Source organism: Anolis carolinensis, chromosome 5 (assembly GCF_035594765.1).
Source record: "Anolis carolinensis isolate JA03-04 chromosome 5, rAnoCar3.1.pri, whole genome shotgun sequence".
In the NCBI taxonomy this organism is placed as follows: domain Eukaryota; kingdom Metazoa; phylum Chordata; class Lepidosauria; order Squamata; family Dactyloidae; genus Anolis; species Anolis carolinensis.
In genome coordinates, this window is record NC_085845.1 from 92,523,978 (window position 1) to 92,543,464 (window position 19,487).

A 19,487-nucleotide genomic window follows, 5' to 3' on the forward strand; every position below is an offset into this window, starting at 1 on the left:
TGGTCCAGCTCCGGCCTTCCTGATGGTCCCAGTGGTGTTTTGGATTACCAAAGTGTAGGCTGAAAGCTGTTAACTGTCCCAAAGCTAGCATCGTTCTGAGGAGATAAGTAGGCCGAACGAAGCCAGTTGGTAGTAGTTTTTGCCTCAGCGGTCCCAGTGACCTGTGAAAGTGGAGGCCAATCAGAAAGCTGGGCCATATTCCGGCCGGCCAATCAGAAAGCTGACCCATATTCTGCCAGGCCAATCAAAATGCGAGCACATATTCCGCCAGGCCAATCAAAACGCGAGCACATATTCCGCCAGGCCAATCAAAATGCTGCCACAAACATACATACAAACATTCACTTTTATTATAGATATAGATATAGATATAGATAAAGCAACATACTACAGTAGAGTCTCACTTATCCAACATAAACGGGCCGGCAGAATGTTGGATAAGCGAATATGTTGGATAATAAGGAGGCATTAAGGAAAAACCTATTAAACATCAAATTAGGTTATGATTTTACAAATGAAGCACCAAAACATCATGTTAGACAACAAATTTGGCAGAAAAAGCAGTTCAATACGCAGTAATGCTATGTAGTAATTACTGTATTTATGAATTTAACACCAAAATATCACGATATATTGAAAACATTGACTACAAAAATGCGTTGGATAATTTAGAGTGTTGGATAAGTGAGACTCTACTGTACTTGCAAAGTGATGTATAACGTATAACCTTTTACCTGAAGCAACAAATAAGGGGAGCAGTTATATTTTTAAAAAAGTAATTATTTGAGTGCTGAACTAAACATGTTTCTAAACTTCACCAGGTGACAGAAGAACAAAAGGGAAACTCTTGGGGTATAATAGTAAGAAGCTGCATGGTTTCACTGCTACCGTAGAAAAGGTCCTACTGATTGTATTTTACCTGAGTCGGGGTTAAGAGCCTTTCCAGCAGAATGCAGGATAGGCAGGACCATACAAAGCGGAGGTAATTTTTTTTTTGAAAAACATACATAACCCACAGTAGTTTCCAGTACAATGGAACTTCTACTTAAAAGCATTCCAACTTAAGAGCATTTTGAGTTAAGAGCTGTCCCTTGGCTAGGGTTTTGCTTTGACAAAAGAGCAGCATTTTGAATTAAGAGCTGTCACTTGGCTTGGGTTTTGCTTTGACACAAGAGCAGCATTTTGAGTTAAGAGCTAGCATGAGAGGGAGCACTAACGTAAGAGTACAGGACTTTAGGGCTTCACGAGAGCAGTTTCCGTGCCTCGCGCCTCATGCTCTTGTTTGCTTTGAGAGATTGCTGTCCGCATTGTTCTTTTCTGCTTTGACGAACTTTGGGTATGTTGATTTTGTGTGGTTTTTATTCCTGGTATGTTTGGCTTCTTAAAGAGAGAGAGGGAGAGAAAGCAAGAAGGACGGAGGGAGGCTGGTATGAAGAAAATTATGCTCCTGCCTCTTTGCTTTGTGATGTGTGTGTTTTTTTTGCCACAAATGTGTTTCTACCTTGTTAAAGTTGATCTTTCTATACATTATTTGTTATTTATAAAGTACATTTTCATATTTAAAACATGTAAGAAAAATGAGGTGATGGGGGCTCAGTGGACCAGAACAGATTGATAGCATTTCAATGGGAAAATTCATTTTGAAATAAGAGTGTTTTGAGTTAAGAGCTTGGTCGTGGAACAAATTAAACTCTTACGTCAAGGTATCACTGTATACCTTTGTCAGCAGGAATCTCTATCTGTAAAATCCTGTTCTGAAAAGTCCTGAGCACTAGCAATAAACAGTGAAGTGTCAGAATCTGTTCTCCATCCCAGTATTATTTTCTGGTAAGGCACTGATGAAACAGAAATGCTGCTCTCTGCAGGAGTCCCCTAGATGCACAAAGTCTATAGGGCCCTAGATTCACTTTGTAACTAACATATAATGTCTCTGGGTCCTAGCATAGTACAGAAGGCTGAACCAAGCCTTGTGCCCTGGACACAGTCTCTCTGCATGACTGAAATGCTCCTAACAGTAGCTAATATTTATAAGCTTCCTTATTTACCACCGATTCTACATTAGGTAAACAATGGATTTTTTTCTTCTTGCCATGTGACACCAGGAGTCATAAAGCACCCGTAGGCTCTTGCCAACTGGCATTGTGGCACTGCAGTCTGGCAGCCATGAAGAAAATGAAATTAGCTCCTGATGACTGCTGCTGAGTGTTGGCATCGGAACATGCAGTCTGTTTCTGGCTCTGTGTTCCTAGCAAAAGTACGTGAGTCCTTCTGGGAGGATGATTAACAGGCCATTCAGGCAGCAAACATGGAGCCCAATAAATTGTCTTGCTAACAAAACATTGTCTAAAGATCCCTTCTTGTCTTGGTTTACAATTTGGATTAACTAGTGAAAGGAGAAGATATGTCAGCATATACATATTCATTGAATAATGTGTGCCAAATCCAGCCATGATATTTAATCACTTCCAGTTTTGCTCCCAAGAAGTAAACCTGTATGTTCTGGTAGTTATAATGTCAGATTTGGACATGTTCACTAATCTAAGTTACTTATATGCTTACTTGAGAGCAGGGCCGGCCCAAGGAAATTTTCAAGTGTAAGCGAAACAGGATTTTGGTCCCCCCCCCCAAAAAAAAAAAAAAAAACAAAACCCCAATCACCGAGAAATAAAAGGTAGAAGGTAGAGGTGAATAGAATGGATAAAAGAGTTTACCTTACAACCAGAAGTTTATTAACAATATTATGTTCATATAGTAACATTACATAGAATTAACACCAATCTTGCATTTTAATAAATAAATATTTTAATAAACTTTGCAACAATTTTAATTTTTTTGTTATTTCTAGTCTACAAGCACTACACAAAGGTTTCCTGGTCATGATATCTCTTCAGAAGATTTTTCAGACTTCGGACTAGCTTCAGATCAGTTTTGTTTGGGAGAACGCAGCCCCAGGAGAATAGACACTTCCTTTCTCAGGAAGTGAACTCTTATCCTTCAGAAGTGCCACGCCAGCGTGGACCATTGTAATGGGTGTAGCAAAGCAGGGAAAATCCAGTCATGAATCAATCAGGGCCAGCTAACACCTCCCAACAAAGTATTCCCATCATCAAAGTCTGGTAAATCCTTTGTTTTCTCACGGCCACAGATGGTAGAGGCACATACCATATCACAAAGAACACCACTCTGAAAACAGGGGAATTCCAGACAGGAAAAAATCAGGGCCAGCTAACACCTCCCAACAAAGTATTCCCATCATCAAAGTCTGGTAAATCCTCTGTTTTCTCATGGCCACAGACGGTAGAAGCATATACCATATCGCAAAGAACACCACTCTGAAAACAGGGGAATTCCAGACAGGAAACAATCAGGGCCAGCTAACACCTCCCAACAAAGTATTCCCATCATCAAAGTCTGGTAAATCCTCTGTTTTCTCACGGCCACAGACGGTAGAAGCACATACCATATCGCAAAGAACACCACTCTGAAAACAGGGGAATTCCAGACAGGAAACAATCAGGGCCAGCTAACACCTCCCAACAAAAAAATCACTCAGAGAGGAAACAGCCAGGCTGTAAATCTGCAAGGCCATTACATCCTTATCATTTTTCCTAATTGCAGCATTCATACTTGCCTCTAACAGACAAAAAAAAAACAATCAGAAATATTGTATATTCACAACCTTTAAGAAATAATATCCCCTGATGGCACAGCGTGTGAAAGCGCTGAGCTGCTGAAATTCTGGACCGAAAGGCCGCAGCAGGTTTGAATTGGGAGACCAGAGTGAGCCCCCACTGTTAGCCCCAGCTTCTGCCAACCCAGAAGTTCAAAAACATGCAAATTTGAGTGCATCAATAGGTACTGCTCCAGCAGGAAGGTAACGCCGCTCCATGCAGTCATCCCACATGACCTTGGAGGAGTCTACGGACAACGCCGGCTCTTTGGCTTAGAAATGGAGATGAGCACCAAACCCCAGAATCAGACATGACTGGACTTAATGTTAGGGGAAAACGTTTACCCTTTAGGGTTGTTGTATGTCTTTCGGGCTGTGTGGCCATGTTCCAGAAGTATTCTCTCCTGACTTTTCACGCACATCTATGGCAGGCATCCTCAGATGTTGTCCATACCTCACAGCCTCTGAGGATGCCTGTCATAGATGTGGGCGAAACGTCAGGAGGGAATACTTCTGGAACATGGCCACACAGCCCGAAAGAAATACAACAACCCCATTCCATCTTTAAGCTTGGGAGATCGCTGGAGGAATATTTATTAATGATGCAGCGATCTTCGTTCTCAGGGGGTTTATGTTAACAGAGGGGCTGGGTAAAAGGGTGCCTTCAAAATACATTTAATTTGACTTTATACAATTCCAATTAATACAGCATACACAAAATATTATTTAATACATTTATTTAAGGATTTGACCTGATAAAGCATAGGATACAGTTGCTGCTGGGTCCTTCCGGAGCTTCTGACTTCTCCACGAAGCTTCAGTGAAGCATAAAAGACGACATTTTTAAAAATCATATAAATTCAAGTGCAGTCTTCCACAGGTCCAGATTAATTTGGGAGAGGGATAAATAGCTTAATAACAACATAATTAACTTTTCTTTCTCCTCCTCTTTCTTATTCTTTCTCCTCCTCCTCTTCCTCCTCCTCTCTTCTTCTTTCCCCTCCTCCTACTTCCTTCTTCTGGTCTCCTTTTTCCACTTCCTTTTCTGACTGTCAGAGAGCACTAATGCCTTCCCGACGGACATGTCCTAGAGTCTTGTAGAATGCAAGACATTTGCATAATGATGTGATCTAATACCAAAGTACGATATAGTGTGTAAAACATAGCCACCTCTAGTACAACCTCATACTGGTGCACCTCTGCCTCCAGATATTGTATGGGATGTAACCGGACAATTATTAAATAGTGGTCTCAGTCCACTTGATTATCTTTGCAAATTGTTATGATGGGTTACATTTTATACTGTATTTATTGATTTTTAATCTGTGAGACTCCTAGAGCCATTTAAAGGAAAAGGAAGCAAAAATGGGAATAGATCCATAAATGGCTTGAGAGATCAGTTTACTTGAACAAATAGCCCTTCTGAGGACCTACCTGGGTGCTCCTTTGGAATAAGGTGAGGTGAATCTTAGAAAAGAGGTGCTTTCCAGTTATGGTACCCCATTTGTAGAACATCTTTCACAGTTGACTTGCCTGGTGCCAGGATATTTTTTAGCAACAGAGAAGATGTTTTTATCGGTTTTTTGTCTTCTAGATTTTTAAACTGTTTGTGGTTTGCAAATCATTACATAGATATTGGTATTTGGTATTGTTTCTCTTCCTACAGTCCAGACTATTGGCTATAGATTAAATTTCCAGTGACAATTATGGGTATCTGGCAATTTTTGTTCTCTAAATATAGAGATGTTAAATATAGTTGTTAAAAAGCAGTTAATGGTTAACATCCCTAATATGGTAAGATACTTAGTAAAATACCATACGTAAGAGAATTACACAAAAGAGAGAACCAGCCAAAAAGGGAATTTGTTTTGAAGATTTTTTAAAAGTCAAAATAGTAAATTTTTATCAGTTAACCTATTTTCAAGAGGGCCAGCTTGTGCAGAGCTTTCCAAGCTGTGTATTGTGACACATCGGTGAGTTGACTGCAGTGTGTAGGTGTGTCATGAAAATATAACAAGAAACCTTTGAGTCTATGTACAAGTAAAATAAGCAATATCACTAAAATGCAGAAGCTTGAAAATGCCTGATGAAGATATAAGTGTGTCTTTATCTAATATACCACCAAATATTCAAAAACTTTGTTCATTCCATCAATCTCACACATCTCATTAAAAACGAGAAGTAGGGTTTTTTTTTTACTACAGTAGTCTCACTTATCCAACATTCGCTTATCCAACGTTGTGGATTATCTAACACATTTTTGTAGTCAATGTTTTCAATACATTGTGATATTTTGGTGCTAAATTCGTAAATACAGTAATTACTACATAGCATTACTGTGTATTTAACTACTTTTTCTGTCAAATTTGTTGTATAACATGATGTTTTGGTGCTTAATTTGTAAAATCATAACCTAATTTAATGTTTAATAGGCTTTTCCTTAATCTCTCCTTATTATCCAACATATTCGCTTATCCAACGTTCTGCCGGCCCGTTTACGTTGGATAAGTGAGACTCTACTGTAACATGATCCAAAGAGAGGGCCCTTCCACACTGTACCTCAGGATCTGATCCCAGGTTATCTGTTTATCCCAGGTTTATCCCAGGGCCCTTCCACACAGCCCTAAATCCCAGAATATCAAGGCAGAAAATCCCATAATATCTGCTTTGAACTGGGTTATCTGAGTCCACACTGCCATATATTCCAGTTCAAAACAGATATTGTGGGATTTCCTGCCTTGATATTATGGGTTATATGGCTGTGTGGAAGAGCCCATACAGTACCATTTAGGCAACAAACATCCAGCACGGGATTGCAGCAATGCTGGCAAATTGGTATGAAGGGCAAGCAAGCCATTGCACAGGGCTGCATTTCCTTTCTGTCTTGTTTTGGTTGCTGCTCTTTGGAGGCGTCAAAACGGAGGCGAAAACACGCATATCGCTTCCCCCCCCCCCTTCCTTCCTTCCTTCCGTCAATAGGTTTTCCCTGCAGAAGAGGCAGATGGAAATGCTGTGGAGCAAAGGCAGAGAGGCATCCTTCTCTCCCTTCTCTCTCCATCCATCTATCCATCCAACCCCCCCCCCTTCCACCTCGCGCTGCCGCATCCTTCCCGTCCTGTGCCAATGGGGCTGAGGGGAAAGGTGCGAGCGCGAAGAGAAGGGAACGGGCCTCTGTGTGACGGGGCTCGAGCAAGTTCATGACTCCTCAGGAAGCAGGCCGAGGAGGGTGAATGCCGCAGAGCCCGGGCCCGAAGGGACGGGGGCCGCGGGGAGGCCTTACCTGGAGAAAGCCGGGCTGGGTCCAGAGCATGCTCTTCGTTTGGAGCAGCGGCTTCAGAGGCGGCCCCACGTGCGGCTCATGGCCCAGTGGCTGCAGTCGGTCGGGGCCTTCCTCCGCCTCAGGCTCCCCTCCAGGCCTCCACGCCGCCGCGCGTCTTTCCTGTGGCCTCCTTTTCCCTCAGCAGCCTCCGAACCGGCCCAGGCACCCCCTCACTTCAGGCGCAGGAGGGAGCGAGAGAAACACGAGCGCTGCCTCCGCGGCTCATGGCCTTGGCTCGGCCGATCCGCACGTGCGCCCAGCAACTTTCGCAATTTGCATGTGGCGGCGGCGGCGGCGGCAGTGGCGGCAGCGGCGGCGCTACGGGGCGCTGTCGAGGCGTCGACAGCGCCCCTAGCGGTGTGCGCCCGAGGCGGCAGCGTAACGGGCCTCATAGTTTAAACCGGCCCTGCTTGAGAGTAAGCATATACATTTGACGCAACAATCTTATGATTCTTATGCTTACTGTAGTACTGGACTGATCAATAGTAATTGTTTTGTGCAACTGTGATTTTTTTAAATCCTGGATTGTGCCAAAGGAAATGTAGGCAATGTATCTATTATATAAATAAACCAAGCATATCCTTGTAAAGGTTATTACCAAACTTGGCAGCTCACTGTTCTGGGAAGTCATACTAGATTGAATTAAATAGCAATTAACTCCTTTGGATTTTTCAAATTTTATATCCCATTAAGCAATTATTAGAAATTTTTAGAAGTTACCTTTTGAATATTTGATTAATTTCCCTTTTGTATAGTTGTGATGGATCCTGATATTTCACTCCAATGTGGTCTGTATCAAAGGTTTTGTTGGACAGCATGCTGTCTATGAGGCACAGAATTTCCATCACTGATCTCAAGTTACTATTTCAAAGGCTAGTAATTAATGTCTTTTTTTAAAAAAATCTTCCATATCATTCCAGTCATAGAAATGTTCTTAGGCTTCATTTAACATGTATTTAATACCATTTTCTTGGAATTGTTCGTGCTAGTTAAGTCAAACCATGTCTTCACTTTCACTTAAGTTTAGGGAAGTAACAACAGGTATTAGATAGGTATATACTTGGATCAAGAACCATTTCATCAAAGGTCAGCTTTGGATGCCGAAGCTGCATGCTTTGGTGCAAGCTCCTTAATCAGGTCCACAAAGTCTGTTTTTTCAATGCAAGCTCTGCACACTTCCCCCCAGCCATCCAGGATCTTCTTCAGCTCAGCCACTCTCATCTTAGAGAGGTCTACTGATGTTAAGTCAAGTTTTCTTTCTGTAACAACAAATAATCTGCATTAGATGTTCTGCCACTTCATCACACTCATTAAATACTACTGAGCCACCCACTTAAGAAATGGCAACCTACTGTGTTCATCACATGATATAGGATTCGAGTATAGGGTATAGAGTATAGGGTAGAGATATCTTGGGGTTAAAAAAGGTTGCAAATTACTTTTTTGTGCAAATTATCGTGCCATGTGTTATCTCCTTCTCCTCCTCTCCTTCTTCCCCTTCTTCCTTCCTTCCTTCTTTCAACACAGGGGAAGGGGGGGGAGGATTGCTGGAATCCCAGATGCCTCCTTCCCTCCTCTTCCTCCTTCAGTTGACCCCAAGGACTATCTAGTCCCATCCCCTTCTTTCTGCCAGGTAGCAAAAGCACAAAGCACTCCCAATAGATGGCCATCCTGCCTCTGAATAAGAGCCCTTAGGGTTATAGGTGTAGCGTTTAGTGTTTCAATGTACAGTGTTCCCTCACTACTTTGTGGTTCACTTTTCGCGGATTCGCTGTTTCACGGTTTTTCAATAAACTCTAAAAAACTATTATAAATCATTAAAAATTACAATTTACAGCCTAAGGAAGGGAGGAAGGAGAAGCCAAAGGGAGAGAAAAGGAGCCCAAGCGGCAACGGGAGGAGAAGGTGGCGATTTATCAACACACGATTGGTCGATAGAGGCTTAAAATAGTGTATAACTATTAAAATAATGTCACAGTCACAGCACCTGCGAAGTTTTCTAGAAGTGGACAAAACGACCCCAGCTGCCGCATTAAGAGCAGAACTGGGAGTATATACAGTGGATGGCTTATCCAAAATCAGGGCCTACAACTACTGGGTAACACTGATTGCCATGGCAAATGATAGGCTACCAAAACTGTGCCTGTTAGAGCAGATAGAAAATCAACATGAAACCTCTTGGCTAGTTCATCTGACAAAATACATTAGGAGTTGTGGACTTCCGATTCGGTACCCAAATCTCTTAGAAGAACTAGACCCAAAAATAATTGCTCAACGAGTACTGGATATAGAAGCCCAAAAAGACATTGCTACCCTCAGTAAAGCTGGCTCATTGAAATGGCTAAGTCGCTTTAAACATACTTTCCAAACAGCCCAATATCTAAAGACAGAAATTCCTAAACACCTCAGGAAAGTGGCTGTGGCGCAGACAGGAGAGCAATGAGTCACTGACCAGGAGGTCATAAGTTCGAGGCCCGCTCGGAGCTATGTTTGTCTGTCTTTGTCCTGTGTTTAAAAGGCATTGAATGTTTGCCTAATATGTGTAATGTGATCCGCCCTGAGTCCCCTTCGGGGTGAGAAGGGCGGAATATAAATGATGTAAATAAATAAAATAAATAAATAAATTTACCAGAGCTCGATTTGAGCAGCTGGATACAATGGTGAAATATGGAAGGTTTAATCAAGTCCCATACAACGAACAATTTTGTATTTGTGGAGCATCAGAGGTGGAGGATATCGCACTGTTCAGCTGTGAATTGTATAAGAAAGAGAGAGACCAATACCTCGGGCCATACATTATTCCCAAACATACTGGGACTCACATATTAAAACTACATCTTTGTTGGCCGGCCAGAATCCTAAAATAACACACAAAACAGCCCTTTTCCTATTCAAAGCAACACACCTGAGAACTGCTTATTTGGAACCAATTGGGGTAAACTGTAAAGGTGATGCAGATATTTGACCTGGACGGGATCTAGTTAACAGCCTGTTTATTTTAACTTCTTTTGTACCGCGGGTTGTATGTGTATGTATGTCTATATGTTAAATGTTTTGATACGGCCTATAGGCTAATCAATAAAACGTACTATTAAAATAATGTATAAATATTAAAATAAATAGTGTCCCTACTTTGCAGATTTTCACTTATTAAGAGTGGTCCGGAACCTAACCCCCGCAATATGTGAGGGAACACTGTATTCAACTTTAACCTTTTGTTTTCTGTTAGGGCCTTTCCACACAGCCATATAAGCCAGAACATCAAGGCAGATACTCCACAATACCTGCTTTAAACTGGATTATCTGAGTCCACATTGCCATATAATCCAGTTCAATGTGGATTTTATACAGCTATGTAGAAGGGGCCTTCGTTATACAAATGTGTATACTTGTCAAATATGTTTGGGAACTAGTTATAAACATGTAGTGACATAATAGATGCATATTCTCTTGTTATAGGATTTCAGCCATCGTTTCAATATGACCTCTCTGTCCTATAGAAAAACTAAAGCAACTAGAACCCAAAAAACTGTCTTTTATAAATACATGTAAGCACGGCATATATATTTAAAAACAACTCATAAACAGATTAGTCGTGTTCACTTTGCTCTTGCTTGGTTTGCACATGGATTTCGCCATACCATATTTGAGCTCACAAATCTGAATGTCCGTTTTCTTGAGCTTCTCGCAGATTTTCGTCACAGGAACATGAGCACTCATTGGACGGCTGACCTCACTAATAATCTTGGTAGCTGCATCGCTTGTGGCCCCAAGGTAATAGCACTACAATACAGAGGAGATAAGGAGGAACCATATTGTCAGGTCAATCCCAATTCTCTGCTAGTGGTTAGGAGTCAATTGCATTCCTCTTCCAAGTCCCAGGTTTTCACAGTTCAAACCAAAGCATTTGAAGCATTTTAAGAAGAAGAAGAAAGAGTAAATGCAAGCTGCTTTTGAGTCTCAATCAAGAGAGAAAAGTGGGGTAATAATAATAATAATAACAACAACAACAACATACCAAGCGGTTTTCTTTTCCCTTCGTATTCAGGCAGCACCTGATTAATTCATTCTCTATAGAGGCCAGAGAAAAATCTGAATGCTTTTCTTTCAAAGAATTGTAAACATTTTCCAAAAAACCTTGACACACTGTAAAAAGAGAAAGAAAAGAAATACAAATTACATGTACACACAAGCAAAACAACTAAGTCAACTGCAGCAGACAGGAATCTGTTATTGGGTCCTTCTACGTTGCCATATAATCCAGAATATCAAGGCAGATAATCTATATTATCTGCTTTGAACTGGATTATCTGAGTCTACCCTGCCATATAATCCAGTTCAAAGCAGACAATCTGGATTTTATACAGCTGTGTAGAAAGGGCATGTGTGTGCCTGTGCCTTCAGTTACCTGCCAATTTATGATAACCCCATTATTTTCATATGGCTTTCTTAGGCAAGGAGCGTTCTTGCCAGGTCCTTCCTCTGAAATATAGTCTACAGCATCCGGTATTAGAATTCCATAAAAAAAATAAAGACATCTGCTTCACATACGAAAAATACGATTTGTTTTGCAGTGCAGGTCTTTTCCTTCTACTTTTTCCCCAGCATTTGTCTCGCCATCTTTGTAGCATATGCATATTTGATCTGAAAATGGTCCTACTAGTACTTCCCTATGTTAGACATTAAAACTCAAAGCTAAGGGTACAGAAATTCTGTCCCATAAAAAGGGAAGAACTTTTTGAGGAAATGAAGATAGAATATAAATAGAAAATAAAGCTCTACAAACAGAGCCACTGAATATTTCATTTTCAAGGGCACTGTGTGAGAAATAGAACATTCATATCCATTTCCAGCTGAAAGTCTTCAAAGAGGCTCACACGATATTAAATATTATGTGAGGTTCCTTTGTCATAAATTGGCTTCATTGCCGGGGGAAGTGCTAGAAATACATGCCAATCCTCAATGGATGCTTATAATTCTGTTTGCTGTTGCTGTTGCTTTAAAAAGACTAATTTCAATTGTTAATTTAGATGAGACTCACTGAATGAATGAATGAATGAATGAATGAATGAATGAATGGGATCAACATTTCTTTAAGTCCCATAGATTTAACAGGACTCCTGTAGCTGGGAATGACAATTGAATTTAGATCTGTGTGTGAGATAAAATCATTAGATCTCCAGCAGGCAATAGTTTGACATATTAACTTAGTGATGTCATATTAGATAAATATAGCTCCTTTTCATATAACAAGTAAAATGGGTGGGGGGCAACAATACCGGTTACTTATTTTTCTTCCGAGCACCTATCTCGAGTCCTGTCATCTTCACTGCTACATTTGCCTCTAATGATCAACCTCCAGCACTACAGAAGTTGTTGGATTGTAAATCTCTTCAACTCTAGCCAGCATAGTTACCATATATACTCAAAGAGAAGCCAAGTTTTTCAGCCCTTTTTATGATCTGAAAAAGCCTCCCCCGGCTTATAATCGGGTCAAGGTCAAGCCGGCAGAGCCTGGAGGCCATTGCTTGCATTATATGATATATTTATCTCTCATCTTACCCTCCTTTATCAGTGTTTACTTTTCCAAAGCCTCCCTTACTCTTAACCAAGGGAATGTTTTGAAAAGGGAAAGAAGCCCTTGCAAGAATATATATATATATATATATATATATATATATATATATACACCCATTAATCTTATAAAAGCATTTTCCCCTGAAATATTTGTTAATCTCTGCTACAGATATATAAGCATTTTCCCCTGCAAGCATTTGAAATCCCTATGTGCCTAAATATTTGTATCTATCTATCTATATACATTAATTTTATATATGAATTTCCCCCTCATGTTTGCAAGTCTTTGCAAATCCTATATACATATAGATAGCTAGAGATTTCCATGTACCTGTATATCTGTATCTATGTGTATACCTTATTTTATATATGAATTTTTCACCTCACATGTTTGAAAGTCTTTGCAAATCCTATACAGATATAATTATCTATATAGAGAGAGATGTCTAGATAGATAGATATGAATATAGATATATAGGGCTTTCAAATATTGCAGGGGAAATTATTTATTTATTTATTTACAGTATTACACATATAAGGCAAACATTCAATGCCTTGACACAGAACAAAGACAGAAGACAAATGCAGGCTCTGAGCTGGCCTCGAACACATGACCTCTTGGTCAGAGTGATTGGTCTCAGCTGGCACACACACACACAGATATTTATAGATAGATATAAACATAAACATATAGGGCTTGCAAATATTGCAGGAGGGAAATGCGCATATATATGCAAACGTTTCAGGGGGAAATTCATATGTGAAATTAGTATATATAATAATAATAATTATTATTATTACTAATATTAAGTTATTGTTAATAGCATACTGTTTTTGTTGACCATACTTTTCCACTTAGAGAGCTAGTTTACTGTTTTTCTTTGAAATACGGTAAATATTCAAAAACATTTAACCTACTGGTGCCTCAATATAATTTCATTGGGATCTATTTTCATTTCGAAATTTACCAGTAGCGGCTGCATTTTCCACCCTTGGCTTATACTCAAGTTAGTAAGTTTCCCCAGTTTTTTGTGGTTGGCTTATATTAGGGTTGGCTTATACTCGAGTATATACGGTAATAGTGAAAGTTAGTGAGAACAATGGCGCAACATCTTCTGCAATACTCATACTGAGGCAGACTATCTTAACAGAGTGTTGTTGAAGGTTTTCATGGCTGGAATCAATGGGTTGCTGTGAGTTTTTTGGGCTGTATTGGCGTGTTCCAGTAACATTATCTTCTAATGTTTTACCTGCATCTGTAGCTGGCATCTTCAGAGGTTCTGTTGGCAGTGAAGAAATGGAATGTATAGATATCTGTGGAATGTCCAGGGTGGGAGAAAGAACCCTTGTCTGTTTAAAGCAAGTTGCAGTTAGCAAGCTTGAATAATAACAATGAGTAGCCTTGCAGCTGCAATCCATGAGGGTATCTGCATAGAGGTAGCCTGGATGTTGTTGCCTAGAGGCATCCTTTGTTTGGAAGGCGTTAACTGGCACTTGATTGTTTGCTGTCTGGAGTTCTGTTTCTGAGTAGTGTTCATCATTTACTGTCTTGATTCTGGTGTTATTTTTTAATACTATTAACCAGATTTTGTTCATTTTCATGGTTTCCAACTTTCTGCTGAAATTGTTCACGTACTTGTGGATTTCAGTGGCTTCTCTGTGTAGCCTGTCATGATGGTGGTCTAGAATTTCTGTGTTCTCAAATAATATTCTGTGTCCAGGTTGGTTCATCAAGTGCTCTGCTACCGCTGACTTCTCTAGTTGAATTAGTCTGCAGTGCCTTTCATGTTCCTTGATTCATGTTTGGACAATGCTGCGTTTAGTGGTCCCTATATAGACTTGTCCACAGCTGTATACAGTAGACCCCTGCAGAGGATCCCACTTATCCTTTGCTGAACGTAGCATTTGATGAATTTACTTGGTGGGTCTGTAGATTCTTTGTAGGTTGTGTTTCTTCATCAGCTTCCCTATGTGGTCAGTGGTTCCCTTGATGTATAGTAAGAACACTTTTCCTCTAGGTCAATGGTTCTCAACCTATGGGTCCACAGGTATTTTGGCCTACAACTCCCAGAAATCACAGCCAGTTTACCAGTGTTGGGATTTCTGGGAGTTGAAGGCCAAAACATCTGGAGACCCACAGGTTGAGAACCACTGCTCTAGGTTGATCTTTTTCTTTACTCTTGTGGCTTGTTCTTGGTTTTGCAGCTCTGTCGTAGATTACCCAATAGTTTGTAGAACCCAATTTAGATGGTTTAGTTCACCTTGGAGAAGGTGGGGTTTGCAGATCCTGTTTGCATGGTCTGTCAGGGCTTTAATTGTGCTTCTTTTTTGGCCTGTGTGATGGTTGGAGTTTTTATGTAGGCATCTATCTGTACGTGTAGGTTTTCTGTAAACTGTGTGGCCCAATTGTTGATTTGGTTTGTGGATCACTGGGAAATCTAGAAATTGTAGTTTTCCTTTGTTTTCTTTTTCCACGGTAAATTGGATGTTTGGCTGATGTTGTTGATGTGTTCCAGGAACTTGTTTGGTGAAATCTAATAGTGAAATCTACATATCGGAACCTTATAGTACAGTTTCCAGGGCTTATTTTTCTAAGTGTTCCGTGTAAAAAATTGCTCTGACGGGGCTAAGAAGCCTCTCTATGTCTACTCCATCTTTCTGTTCATAGAATCTTAACAGAATTGAAAAAACTTCCGAGATCTTGGTTCATATTAGAATTTCAATGATTTCTTCAGGTTGGAAGGTTGGCAGTGTATGAAGAAATAGTCCCTTGCTTGGACTAGCAATTTCTCTGGGGTGTCAATGAATGTCATACTGTGACGCACTTTCATAATGGGAATAATTCCACCTCAAAGGAAACCTTGATTTATTTCAATGTAGTTCAGTAAAATATTTTACCATTTTAATTGGTAACTGGACATGTGCATAATTCTCTTCATCGTTATAGCCGCTTGTGGTGGTTTGAATGAAGGCTATGACTGACCACTAACTGTAGAGTAGTATGCATGGCCTTATCTACACAGCTGTATAAAATCCACATTGAACTGGCAGTGTGGACTCAGATAATCTAATTCAAATGGGATATTGTGGATTATCTGCCTTGATATTCTGGGTTATATGGCTGTGTGGAAGGGCACATTGACTTGTCTACCTTTGGTGAACTAATCTTCTTAATGTCAAGTTTTGGGTCATGTATGGCATCTCAGCTGTTTGTTTTGTTTTGGGTTTTTTGCCTTTTAACTTCAATTTCTGAAATAGGTTCTTTCCTTTTTCTGCTTTTGAAATGTATCATATTTTAACACTTTCTTGTTGTTGTAACTGTGCAAGCAACTCAGTAATTTGTAATAAAAACATGCACATGGCAATACATTTTGCTGCAAAACATGTGAAGTCATGATTCTGTGATCTCCTTCTGCCATCTACAGGAAGCACCGTGATATTTCAATCTATATTCAGGCATTTTAATTGACTAGAACTAATTGTAAGGAACTTGTTGAGATTTTAAACCTTGCAACAGCTTCACTGACCACTGGATTGTTTCCAGGCACAATTTTAAGGCCTCTTCTACACTGTCATATAATCCAGATTATGAAAGCAGATAATTCACATTATCTGCTTTGAACTGGATTCTATGGCAATGTAGAATGTTAGTCTTAGTTTTGACCTACAAAGCCCTACATGACCTGTGACTTGTCTCAAACACATCTCATACATGCTCAGAATTAAAGATTTTTGGAAGTGGTCTTTCTTTCTGTTTTGTGATCACCTGATGGACCATTGATGAAACATAATGTAACTCTCAGGAATTGATTCCAATCTCAGAAATTCTTCACCTGGTGATATTTATCTAGTCTCTTTTCAGATAACATATCGGCAAAGGGCATATATATCAGGCAACTCTTTTGCTTATTAACTTGCTGCTTGCATATAAGTGGTGCATTCATTCAACATGGTGCTGTTTTGATCAGTTTTATTGATTTCAGCAGCTGGGCCAGGTTTCTCTATTCAGGGGGAATGTATAACACAGAATTGACTTTTAAGACTGGACAACAATTGATCCAGAAATCTATTTGCGCAATTCACAATTTTATTTTTCTCAATCGTTGTTTAAAATTCCAGCCTAGGCTTTTATTGCAGGTTCTGACTTGGGAGATGTTGTTGTTATTGTTGCTGTTGTGTGTCTTCATAGGGTTAACATTCCAGGAAAAGAGATCCCACCTGAACTTTAGGAAGATTTTCCTGAGTGTAAGAGCTGTTTAACACTGGAACTCTCTGGCTCGGAGTGTGGTGGAGGCTTTTAAACAGAGGCTGGAAGGTCATTCATCGGGAGTGCTTTGATTATGCTTTTCCTGCATGGCAGGGATTGGACTGGATAGTCCTTGTGGTCTCTTCCAACTCTATGATACTACGAGGGTTGAATGAAAAGTAATGCCTCCAACTTGGTAACTTAACAGATGGCAATACTGGTATGCGGCAGGTACTGGCTTGTTCAGTAGACTCTCCTCTACAGTTCCATTTGGTGGGAAGCCTTAGCATTAAACGGTTATGTTGTTAAAGTGTGAAGTATGGAACCCTGCGCAGATGGCCGGTTAATGCAACTTAAGCAACATGCAGTCATTGAATTCTTGACAGCAGAAGGTGTCACCCCAAAGGAGATTAATCAGAGAATGCAAGCTGTTTATGGTGATTGTGTTGATGTGAGTACTGTGCATCGTTGGGCGAGTAAGTTTAAAGATGTTGAGGTGGGAACATCTGACTTGCGTGACAAACAAAGAGTTGGATGTCCTGTGACAGCAACCACTGAGTTTCACAAGCAAAAGGTTGACAGATTGATTCAGGATGATTGTCGTATCACTCAAGAGAGTGATGCATAATCGGCATTTCACAAGAACGTGTGTGTCACATTATTGCTTTGCTTGGCTATCAGAAGATCTGTGTATGATGGGTACTGTGAGATGCTGGTTGCGGAAACAGTGTTGACTTCTTCCGTGACAGCTTCAGAAAACTTGTTCATCATTGGCAGAAATGTATCCCATCGCCTGGTGATTATGTGGAAAAGTGAATAGTGGTAGCACATTCTAAGCATTATTTCTGCATTTATAAAAATATTCCCATCCAAATCCAAGTAACGAAGGTGGAGGCATTACTTTTCATTCAACCCTCATATGTAATTTCTGACCGATATCGACCCTATTGTTTCCTTGAAAAGACTTGTTCACAGGGAGCTTGCCATTGTGTTCCTTTGAGGATGGAAGAGTGTGACCTGCCCAAGATCATGACTCAGCCAGTATTTGAACTCCATTCTAGTCATAGTCCAACCTTCAAACCTTTTGTCGCTTTCATCCTGTGCCTCCAAGCAATTCCCAACCGAGGGCGGCCTGATCACAGGGGTTACTTGGCAAGATTTGTTCAGAGGAAATTGGCCATTGCATTCCTTGTAGGCTGAGGCCCCTTCTACAATGCCATATAATCCAAATTATGAAAGCAGATATTCCACATTATTTGTTTTGAGCTGGATTATATGAGTACACTGCCATAAAATCCAGTTCAAATTTTATACACCAGTGTAGATGAGGCCTGAAAGAGTGTGACTTGTCTACACCAGCACCTGATTTATGCCCCTTCTACATGGCCATATAATCCAGATTATCAAATCCGACAGTCCACATTATCTGCTTTGAACTGGATTGTATGAGTCTACAGTGCCATATAATTTAGTTCAAATCAGAAAATCTGGATTTTATACGGCAGTGTATCCTTAGAAACCAGAAGGTGCAAGAACGACATGAGCAATCAATATCTTTCTGGATCCACACATTAATTGTAGGCCATTAGGAAGAACTTCCTCACTGTGAGAGCTGTTCAGCAGTGGAACTCTCTGCCCCATGGAGGCACCTCCTTTGAAGGCTTTTAAGCAGAGGCTAGATGGCCATCTGTTGGGGGTGCTTTGAATGCGATGTTCCTGCTTCTTGGCAGGGGGTTGGACTGGATGGCCTATGAGGTCACGTCCAGCTCATATGATTCTATGATTCATTGGGAAGGATGCAAACAAAACTCACAACCCACACAAGCAAGACCTCGATCACCTGAATGTTTGTGCTACATTCTGGGGAAGTCAAAGCACAGGCCAACTCATCAAAAGATGACACGCACAACACTCAAGACGTGTTAATCCAAAGAAGTGTATTTGCACACGGATGGCACAGACTGTGGCTGGATCTACGCTGTCCTATACCCCAGGGACTTTCCACACAGCCATATAACCCAGAATATCAAGGCAGAAAATCCCACAATATCTGCTTTGAACTGGGCTATCTGAGTCCACACTGCCATATATTCCAGTTCAAAGCAGGAAATGTGGGATTTTATTCAGCTGTGTGGAAGGGGCCCCAGGATTTGATCCCAAATTATCTGCTTTATATGGCAGTGTGGACTCATATAATCCAGTTCAAAACAGATGTGAATTATCTGATTTGATCCTCTGCCAGATAATCTGGGATCAGATCCTGGGATATAGGGCAGTGCAGACCCAGCCTGTGAACAATCAGAAGGAGCTGAAGAGACTGAAGAAGGAAGCCAGGCCATGCGCCTATTAATAACATGCGAGTGACTAATTATAGTGGCAACAACCTCGCCTCCAGAAGGCATGCCTGGCCCTCACCTTCGCACTGAGCTTCAGCTGGCCTGGGATCCTGGGCGCAGGCAGGCCTTGGGCCCAAGCAGAGCCAAGAGAGAGCCAGGGCTGCGCAAAAGAAACGGGGGAACCCAAAGCCGAGGCTCATGGCTGCAGAGGCGAACACGGCCCCTTTTCCGAGAGCACCCGAGCCCTGCTCCTCATTGGCCACGCCCCCTTCGGCTCTGGGACCGAGGAGGAGGAGGAGGAGCCCTATTGGTCCTGCTAGTTGATGTCACAGCGCGCAC

At 40.9% G+C, this 19,487-nt stretch overlaps 1 protein-coding gene across 1 annotated transcript; it reads right to left on the reverse strand.

Moving 5' to 3' along the window:
• Positions 1–7,929: 7,929 nt before the first annotated feature.
• cdnf (cerebral dopamine neurotrophic factor) lies at positions 7,930–19,458 on the reverse strand. Its single transcript, XM_003227989.2, has 4 exons — positions 19,228–19,458; positions 11,008–11,135; positions 10,631–10,772; positions 7,930–8,248 (listed from the first exon to the last, which is right to left on the reverse strand). Exons 1-4 carry the CDS (start codon positions 19,346–19,348, stop codon positions 8,070–8,072), a joined length of 570 nt encoding a protein of 189 aa, XP_003228037.1. The 5' UTR covers positions 19,349–19,458; the 3' UTR covers positions 7,930–8,069.
• Positions 19,459–19,487: the final 29 nt, after the last annotated feature.